The 10,529-nt window shown below is 40.7% G+C and overlaps 1 protein-coding gene across 1 annotated transcript in view; it reads left to right on the top strand.

Annotated features, from left to right (window-relative positions):
• Positions 1 to 7,784, top strand: part of ZNF684 (zinc finger protein 684) — a 15,722-nt gene extending 7,938 nt beyond the window's left edge. Inside the window, exons 3-5 of the mRNA XM_013005243.2 lie at positions 2,170 to 2,296; positions 4,579 to 4,674; positions 6,808 to 7,784. Of these exons, the coding sequence (XP_012860697.2) occupies positions 2,170 to 2,296; positions 4,579 to 4,674; positions 6,808 to 7,628 (1,044 nt within the window). The 3' untranslated portion in view covers positions 7,629 to 7,784. The remainder of the gene's footprint in view (positions 1 to 2,169; positions 2,297 to 4,578; positions 4,675 to 6,807) is intronic.
• Positions 7,785 to 10,529: the final 2,745 nt, after the last annotated feature.

Below are 10,529 nucleotides of genomic sequence, written 5' to 3'. Positions count from 1 at the left end.
TTATCTGTATATGATTTAACAGTTCATTTCTTGTTATATATCTAATTATCTTTATAAATAAATATATTAAATCATCAGCAATTTGGTTTTATCTCTCTAGAGAACCCTGTCTAACACAGTCACATAGTAAATACTTTCAGCTTGAGGGTCATATAGCATCTGTCGCCACTACTCAGCACTGTCCTTGTTGTGGAAATAAGTGAATAGATAATGGCTTTGTTCTAGTAATATTTATTACCAAAATGAGACTGGTCCACAAGTTGCAATTTGCTGATCCTTGCTCTGTAGGGTCTTAACTATCTCTTTTGTGGATCGATAGCCACACGATTTTAATTGTGTCACTTTTAATATGTAACCATTAAACATGATTTTGGTTTTTTGATTGAACTATGTGGGAAAAGCAATGTGCTTCCATTTATTGTCATAACGGTATGCACAAGAGTAAAATTTTCCTAGCTCCCATGATATCTTACTGCATTTATTTTTGGCTTTGTAGGAGCTAATAGACAAGATCTAAGAGCAGTAGTAGTTTTGTTCCTTTTTGTATCACTAGTACAATATCTAATGAGGATTAAATATTTGGAGAATGAATGAAGACTATTTAAGCAGTAGTTTTAATAACTGTTAAGATATTACAATTAAAGCAAAGAAGAAGCCCCATCCCTGTTCTCTCCTTTCTCCCCTATTCCCAGTCCAACTCCACGAAGATGCACTAGGTCTTATTTTCAGGGGATGTCTTATTTTTCCATGAAGAAGAATACGGTACACATTTATTGTTTTATTAAGAGACCTCGCACTTCCTGTCTGCTCCGGCTGAACTGCGGCCAACAGTGAGCTGCATGGCGGTGCCCATGCTACAGTCCAGAGTCCAGAGTTACAGTAGCTTTGGGGGGGCCTTATTTTCGGGGGGATGCCTTATATTTCAGCGAGAGGCAAAACTGTAAGTAGGCCCTATTTTCGGGGGGATGTCTTACTTTCGGGGAAACGGTATTTCTGTGGATTTGCCTATTTGGGCATTTCATGGAAATGTGGTCTTTGTGACTGGCTTCTGTCATCCACCTCATTATTCTCAAGTTTCACCCGTACTGTAACATCTATCAGTACTTCAGTCCTTTTCATTGCCTAATCATATTCCATTGTATGGATTATACACGACACATTAGTTATCCGTCCCTTGCTTGATGGGCACTCATGTTGTTTCTCCATCGTGGGTGGTTTTGTACGTGTGGACATGTTTTCATTTCCCTTGAGAACATCCTGAGAAGTGAACTTGCAGGGCCATAATGGGAACTTGATGGTGAACATTTGGAGGGACTTCTAAACTGCATTCCAAAGTAGCGGCACCATTTTATGATCCCACTAACAGTGTAGAAGACTTCTCATTTCTCGACATTTGTCAGCATTTGTTCTGTTTACGTTAACTAGCCTAGCGGGTATAAAGTGCTATCTTATTGTGGTTTTGATTGTTATTTTGCTAATAACTAGCGGTGCTGAACATATTTTCATGTGCATATTGGCCACATATGTCTTCTTTGGATACATGTCTACTCATAGGTTTTGTCCAGTTTTTAAATTGGCTATTTGCCTTTGTATTGTTGAGTTGTAAGAGTTCTTTACATATCCAAATACAAATCTCTCTTCACACTTGTGATTTGCAAATATATTTTCGCCCATTCTGGGATTATGTTTCATTTTCCTTGATGGTAAATATGAAGAACAAAAGTTCAACATTTTGAAGTTTATCCTCTTTTTTTTTTTTTGGTCACCCCGGTTTTTCTGTCATATCTAAGAAACCATTATCTAATCCAAGGTCACAAAGATTTAATCCTATATTTTCTTTTACGAGTTTTATAGTTCTAGCTCTTAAATTTATTCTGGTCCCCTCATTTTTTGATCAATTTTGTATGTGATGTAAGTTAGGGATTCAACTTCATTCTGTTGTATGTTAATATATAGTTTTATCAAAAAGAATATTCTTCCCTCCCTGAATTGTCCTGACACTGATTGAATATGTTTAATATGATCTTTGTTTCTATCGCAATGTATAGTTGTTGCTAGAAATCCCTCACAAATTGTATTTCTGTATCAAGTGTATCATAGTAATCATATACAGTTTTGTGCAAACTCCTTAACCATGAAAATGATTATCTTGTGGATGTGCTGTTACAGGGATCAATGACATTCCAGGATGTGACTGTGGACTTCACCCCAGACGAGTGGCAACTGCTTGATCCTACTCAGAGGAACCTGTATTGGGATGTGATGTTGGAAAACTATAGAAATCTTGTCTCAGTAGGTAAGGACAATGGGTAATCTTTTCACTGTAATTCAGTGTCCACTTCTGGTCCTTTTCGTTTAAGATTAATGAAAGCTGTCACCATTCTGAAGCATTAGTAAAGTTTGACCTTAACCAGAAAATAAGAAAAGCCTGACTTCTGTGTTTGAGTGATTCCCTCCAACAATGTGGAGGGAAATGTTCTAGCTAAAATAAAAATAGTTAGATTCAAATATGGAGCAAAATAAGGATTTTTCTCTGACCTCTCATTTGGTCATGGTTAGCCTCAAGTATAGGTGGGATGTATACCATGTAGTAGTTTCATCTGAGGCTGGGAGAACAGCCATGTGCCATCCTGTGCTGAGCACCTACTGTAGGTTAGGGTCTGTGTAGTACCCACAGACCCATGGCAGGAGGATCTCCAAGAGGCACAGGTTGGATTCCGGGGGATGGGGGTGTAGGAAGGTAGAATCAGGTTGATTGTATCTAGCTTTGTTAGGTAGCTTACAGGCAGGCCAGCCCCAAGATTCCCAGGTCTGACAGCTGAAGTATTGAGAGTCACCCAGTAGAAGTCCACCTGTGCACAGCAGTATAGGATGTGGGTTTATGTACTAGGACACTTGCAGGGGGCCTGAGCTAGGGGGTGGAGGGAACATGTCTGATCTATTATGGATGCTGGTTTTTTTTTAATACTAGTTAATGGACTCTGCTAATTGTCATTACCAATGAATCAGGTGTCTTGTGTGTGTTTTTTCTGGTCCAGGTCACCACCAGGTTAGGTGTTCTTGTTCTCTCCTAGAGTCTTGTGGGCAGGATCCATCTTGCATTGTTCCTGGCACACACACACACAATTCTTTACATACGTGAACCCATTTCAACTGGAGCAGATATCATTTTTTGCATCTGATAAGTGAGAAGACTAAGGTGCTCAGAAAGTAAGATGTGCTTCAGATCATGCACATTTGTAGATGAGAGTCAGAATTCAAATTCAGAGCTTTTTAATACCAAAGTTCACATTTGTTTTATGCATTTACAAGGCCAGGAAGCAAAGGAAGCCCAAGGATGAGCTAAGTGGAGGCAGAACAAGACCAGGCATACGGAAGAAGGAAGGCTGTTGATAGTTGAATGTGCTACGGACACCCTTTTTTTCTGATGGCAGTCCAGTGTACAGTTGCACATATAGAGGCAGGTATGCCTTTTTACAAAAGATCTGACAGATCCGACCTTTTAGAATGACCAGACCATCTCACATATAATAAGTTCCTCTGACCCTGCAGAGGGATGCCCAGACCCTAATGGACATCTAGTTTGTAAGAGCCCGTCTCAAAGGGAGAGGGTTAGGGGTGAGAGCAAGGTGACCAGTAAAGTGAAACAAGTGGACTTCTCAGGAAATCGAGAAGATGAGAGATACAGAATGGGGAAGAGCAGGAGTAGTGAGCTCTTCAGAGGATTCCTCCAGAGTTTCACAGGAACACGCAGAACTATGAAACACTCACCTTCACCAGTTATAGCAAGGAGCAAGAGAACTTCCCACCTAGGAGGAAATAAAGGGTACTTTGTAAATTATCAAGAAAAGGACTTGGCCCTGAATTTCAATGGCCAAAGATTCTTAATCTTCATGGGGATCAGAGACTGTTTCTGCTTCTCCCTCACAAGTAGAAAAAAAGGGGTCTTTTCTGTTCTAAAGCCCATCTGCCATTCTTTCTTTTCTTTTCTTTTCTTTAAATCATTTTATTAGGGGCTCATACAACTCTTATCATAATCCATACATACGTCCATCGTATAAAGCACATTTGTACATTCATTGCCCTCATCATTCTCAAAGCATTTGCTCTCCACCTAAGCCCCTAGCATCAGCTCCTCATTTTTCCCCCTCCCTCCCCTTCCCCCTCCCTCATGAACCCTTGATAATTCATAAATTATTATTTTGCCATATCTTGCACTGTCCGACGTCTCCCTTCACCCACTTTTCTGTTGTCCGTCCCCTAGGGAGGAGGTTATATGTAGATCCTTGTAATCGGTTCCCCCTTTCCAACTTACCCTCCCTCCACCCTCCTGGTATCGCCACTCTCACCACTGGTCCTGAAGGGATCATCTGGCCTGGATTCCCTGTGTTTCCAGTTCCTATATGTACCAGTGTGCATCCTCTGGTCTAGCTGGATTTGTACGGTAGAGTTGGGATCATGATAGTGGGGGGTATCTGCCATTCTTTAAAGGCCCTGAGACCCAAGGAGGCACATTTGAGTTGTAAGGAAGTTGTCTTTTAGCACTTTATCCCCAGCTGTATTGTTTGTCATAAACAGGGTGCCCAGTTTCCAATTCAAAAATGATCCTCAAGTTGGAGAAAGGACAAGAGCCATGGATGGAGGAGGGAGAAGACCCACTCTGGAGTGATCCAGGTGAGTGACAAAGCCAAGTCGATGGGAGCCTTTGGGAATGAGGTCACCGCTGATGAGTGAGGGCTAATGAGTGCTGCATCCCACCTTAAACCCCGATTGGTTCATCATGTAAGAACTCACGGGTGATGATTACATCACTATATAACTGCCACACAGCTGAGAGTCATGGCCTAGCCAAGACACATCCTGGGGGCACACAGTTCAATCTCTTGATACTTGGTAACTATCCTAGGTTGGTCTCTACCTGCTTGGAACTTCTGTGCCTTGCCTCCTATGGCTTGTCTATGGAAGCCTGACATCTCCTGCCTTGGATTTAAAAAAAAAAACTTTGTAGTTTTTAAGGCATATTTGTCATATGATTCCCTGGAGAGAATGTGATGCACCTTTTTTTTGGTTTTACACCATTACTGAACACATAATAATGTACAGGTAACAATCTTATTAATGTACTATGTGGAGGCAAGCATTGTGGAGATATTTCTTTATACATTCAGCACTTTTTGTGTGTGTTTACTAAGAAAGCTTCAGAGCAGAAAACCCATTACCATTTTTCAGGTGTATACGTTGTCCTTGGAAAGACATATAGGCACATGATATAAAATTTTATCACATTTGAAACACTTGTTCAGTGCACATTAGCATTGAAGCTTTATTCTGGTTGTCTAAATGAATGCTACAATCACTAGTGAATTGTCTTAGAAGTGTTTTTTTGTATACTTTGTGAAACACTGTATTAGCTTGTCTTAGAAGTTTAAGTGGAGCTTACAGTAAAAAGTTTTTTTTAAGATTATGGGACAGTGGTCTCTAAAGAGTATCTAAGTATATGAGATAGGATGAGAGAAAGAGGAGGATAAGTTAAGGTGGGAAGGAAACTGAGCTGAAGACTGAAGTTCTTTAGATGTCTAGAAGGCCTGCAACAGAAAGCAAGTTACTTATTGAGAACCAGCGGCAAGTGCATGTTTAGAGGACATGGGTGAATTTCTATCATGCATCGTTTTGTTTACCAGGGTGATTACCCTGAGTTTTCCTGTTGGTTATCTTTGCTAAAAGCAAAACAGGACAGTGCTGCTTATTGTTTGTGCTACAGAGTAAAGAAGAAAGGAACCAATTCCTCCTACTCAGATCAGCTGCATATGGAAATGCTTGCTAACTGGAGCTCACAACTCAGTCCAACTCCACAGAGGAGACAAAGGCTAAGAGTCCAGCAGTGTTGTAGCAATACTCCCTCCACACGAAAGAAGCTCAAGTATGGGGGATGATAGTCTTCCCCAAACCTTTTTAAAATGGCGCAATGGGTTTGGGATTTGTAGGGCTCTGAGAATACGAGTGATGATTATGGCTTTAGGACCAAAGCAACTTTCTGGGGACTCGTTTGTTAGATGGAAAGAGGACGTGAAATCAGTACTGATCAAAGCACATTCATACATGGAAACTCAGCCAGAATAAAACGAGTGAGTAGGCAGTCTGTGCCGCGGCCAAGGATGACTTTCCCTCGAACGCCTTGTTGGACGTTTGTGCTCCTGGACTTCCAAGCACATGAAAGAATGAATCCGAGCTGTCAGTTGAATTGGAGCCTCGTGTATACATGACCTCAGATGGGGGCTTGTTGGTGTGAGAAGCCTGGAGGTACAAGAGTTCTTCTATGAGGATTGATGTTGTGCAGGATGCTAAGGAGAAAGAAGAGATCTAATGAGGGAAGTAGGGATAGTCCAGGAATTATGTGGTGAAGATTGATTGTAGTCTTCTTCTAAACCTAGTCTGCCCCCTGATATTTTCCCTTAGCTCCCTTGTCTCGTGTTGCTCTAGGAACCCTTTCTCTTAGCTTGAGCGCCACCATGGGCTCTCCTCCCTCTATTAGCTAATCCTGAACCCAGAGCAACCTTTTGACTTCCTTTGTACCCAATTTGTGGCTATTTCACTGCTGTTCTGTAGGCCGTAAGTTGTCATTTGTTCTCTTTATTGTCATTTGCTCCTATTTCCTCTTTATCAGTTTTATTCTGAAAGCTCAGGAGCAGTGGGGGACGGGGGAAGATTTGTTACAGAATGAGATTAGATTGGAAACCTTAGGAGTTTCTTTCTTTAACATATTGGTGAGAAAAATTAACTAGGAATGTTTTACTGTACTCTTTGTAGAAGCCGACTTCCTACATGTTGATGAACCAGAGAAGCACCAAGAAAGCAAAGACAGTTTGTTGAACTCCGTTTCATTTGCAGTCAATGAAATCTTACCTACGGAGAGACTCCATCATTATAATGTGAGCCCAAGTTTTAATCCTACGAGACAAAAACCCTATCAGTGTAAATCCTATGGAAAGAGTTTGCAGCCTAATGTAAACTTACTTAATTACAATAAGAGTTATAAGGAAGAAAACAGTCATGAGTGCAAAGACTGTGGAAAAGCCTATAGTAGGAAGACATACCTGGAAATGCATCAGAAAATTCATACCGGAGAGAAACTTTTTGTTTGCAATGATTGTGGGAAATCCTTTATACGTAAATTTCAACTCATGGTCCACCAGAGACTTCACACTGGAGAGAAGCCTTATGAATGCAGTGAGTGTGGGAAAACGTTCTCTTGGCATTCCTCCTTTACTCAGCATGTCAAATCCCACACCCTCGAGAACGCCTTTGAGTGTAAGGAATGTGGGAAAACCTTCAGGTACAGTTCATCTCTGTATAAGCATTCTCGATTTCACACAGGAGAGAAACCCTACCAGTGTGTTGTATGTGGCAAAGCTTTTGGCAACAGATCAGTGCTTGTTACACATCAAAGAATTCATACAGGAGAGAAACCCCATGTATGTATTAAGTGTGGCAAAGCCTTCATCAAGAAGTCTCATCTCCTTAGACATCAGACAACTCACACAGGAGAGAAGCCCTATGAATGTAACAGATGCGGGAAAGCCTTTTCCCAGAGGTCAAATCTTACTGCACACCAGAGAACTCATAGATAACATGCACTTTCTAAATAGGGAGGTCTGAAGTTAAGTCTTAATAGAGAACATATAGTGAGGAGTTGTTTTCTATGTATGTAAAACACTAAAACGTTTTTGAGTTTAAGATTAATTTAAAAAAGTAATTGAAGATTGTTGATGGCAACATTTGTACATGTCCACTGATCTAATGGATGTATGGATTGTTATATGTAAGAGCCCCCAATAAAATGATTTCATAATTAAAGTTAATTGAAGAAAAAATAACTTTTTTTTTTTTTTTTAGAATAACTTATAACCTATTTATGGTTCAGGAAAAAATATTTAAACACCATATATATTTGAGTATAAGCCGATCTGAATATCAGCTGAGGGACCTAATTTTATCACAAAAACTGCATTAAAAATATGCTGAAAAACTTGGCTTATACATGAGTATATACAGCAAGTATGTAAATAAAGTACTTATATTTCACATGATCCTGTTTTTCATTGGTGTGTTTTTGTAATAACCTAAACATAGCTCAAATAGTATTTGGGATGCCATCTCTATGTGATGCCGTGTTCTTTTCCAACTTTTTTTCCCAACTCTTTAGGGAGAAAGTTTTCTGGTTATTTTCAGTTTGGGTTTTTGATAAAATGGATATCGGTTTAGTTTCTAGGAGTATCTGGAATTATTTGACTTTGGGTGACCCCATGTGTGTCAGAATAGACTTGTGCCCTGTAGGGTTTTAAGTGGCTGCTCTTTCAGAAGTTTAGGTGGTCAGGACTTAGTGCCAGTGTGGGAACTTGCCACTCACCATTTGCACCACCCAGGAAACTCATCAAAACAAATCCACTGCTGTCGAGATGCTTCTGACTTCTAGTGAGCCTGTAGGACAGAGAACTAAGTGCTCCATGTCGTTTCCGAGACTAGGGAAACAGGCTGCCTGCTCTCCTTTTCTCCCCAACCTGGCTGATAAGTTCAAAAACCTGTTAGTTTGAAACTCATAGGCAATTCTTAGGCATTATTAATCAGGATGCTTGAAAAGAGGAAGTTTTCCTGCTGAGGAACTTCGCCTTGAATTGTACTTCTGTTAGTTGTTAGGTGCTATCAAGTCATTTCCCACTCGCAGCAGTTCTACATATAATAACAAAACACTCCTGATGTGCCATCCACGTAATCATAGCCATGTTTGAGTCCATTGTAAGTTCCAAATTTTTATTATCTCCACAGTATTCCTTGGTAATGCCAAAGCCCTTTTAAGCCTTTCTGTAAGTGAAGACAAAACTCAGGTACAGTATTGCGCCTGGACCTACATTGAGAATTCGGATCTCAAGTTTAAGTTCAGTTGCTATATTGAGGCACGACATAGTGGTAATACATTAGTTGTTAACCGCAAGGTCAGCAGTTTGAAACCAGCCAGCTCTGAGAGAGAAAGACAAGGCTTTCTACTCCCATAAAGGTTTACAGTCTCGAAATCTCACGGGCAGTTCTAGTCTTTCCTACAGGGTCGCACTGGCAGGGGATTTGGTTTGGGTTTGGAGAGGACGGTGAAATGAAGGGTGCTGTCCTTTCCCGCTGCCCTCCTTCAAAAGGCCTTCTCCCTGAAGCATGTCATTCATTCACTCACCTACTTAGGTGAGCCCTTTCCTTTCTCAGGTTTAAGAACAAAGCAGTACACAAATGAGATTTTAATTGGGGGGAGATATGTACACATATGGAATAGTATTGTGTCATTTATATAGATTTCTGGGTGGCACTGTTTGTGCTTTACTACTAATGGCAAGGTTAGTAGTTTGAATCCACTCGGTGGCATTGCAAAAGAAAGGCCTGGTGATCTGTAAGAAAACCCTGTGGGCCGCAGTTTACTCCGACGCACAGTTCGGCTACCGCGAGTCAGAATTGACTGGACAGCAGCAGTTTCTAGTGCACACACCTAAACGCCAGTGTGAAGAGAGCAGGTCGTGGGATCAGTGCTAAAGAAGCGAGCAGAATACGTAGTCTGTTAACTGGGGTGATTAAGGAGGACTTCCTGATGGAGCTGAGTTGTCATACAAGAGCTACATTGTATATTTCCATACTTCCTTCAAGCCTTTACTTTTTCATTGTTGATGAAAGCAAGTCTTTGTGGCCTTGATTATGATTAGATTTATGATTGGTGTGTGCTTGAGGAGAAAATATTTTCTACTGGTAGGTTCTGGCTTCTGCCTCCATGAGCTCTGACTTACTCAAATTTTATGTATCTTTATGTATTTTTTGTTGCCTGACTCATCAATGGAGAAAATGTATGGAATCTCTTTGAATGGTAGATTTGCCTATTTCTCTCTAGTGCCCTTTCACTTGAGACCCCTAGTGGGGTAATAGGTTTCTGCTTGGCCACTAACCTAAAGATTGATGGTTTGAACTCACCCAGTGACACACAGATGATAGGCCTGGAGATTTCGCATTACTATTACAGCCAACAAAACTCTCGGTGGCAACAGGTGTCATGTATCTGACCCTGTGCTTAACTCTTGGCACTCATTTAATAGGGACTTGGCTGTGGAGCTCCTGGATGGACGGGCTTGAAGTCTCACCTGCTGGTGCACATTTGAAAGTTGACAGCACTCAGCTCGAGCTTATAACGTCCAGGACAGGTGAGATCATGCAAGGAGTGTGAATAGAGTGAAAAAAGAGTTTTGAGGGAGGCCATGTGATCTGTCAGATAAGCCCAAAGGTCAAGCATGCAAAGGATTGGAAACTTTCCACTGGATAGATCAACAAGGAAATAATTGGTTGTCTTAATGAGGATGGATCTCTAAGGATCAAACAATATTGTAAATACTGCCAAATTAATTTCTGGAAATGTTTGCAACAATTTATACTCTTTCCAATAGACAATTTCCTCATACCATATTAAGTCTTACTCTCCCAAGCGGATAGGAGAAAAATGTTTTTGT

The sequence above is a fragment of the Echinops telfairi genome, unplaced genomic scaffold, assembly GCF_000313985.2.
Source record: "Echinops telfairi isolate 266 unplaced genomic scaffold, ASM31398v2 ScPeMD7_7457;HRSCAF=8495, whole genome shotgun sequence".
Classification (NCBI taxonomy): domain Eukaryota; kingdom Metazoa; phylum Chordata; class Mammalia; order Afrosoricida; family Tenrecidae; genus Echinops; species Echinops telfairi.
Note: the sequence above shows the minus strand (reverse complement) of the source record. Positions and strands in the feature narration are given on the sequence as shown.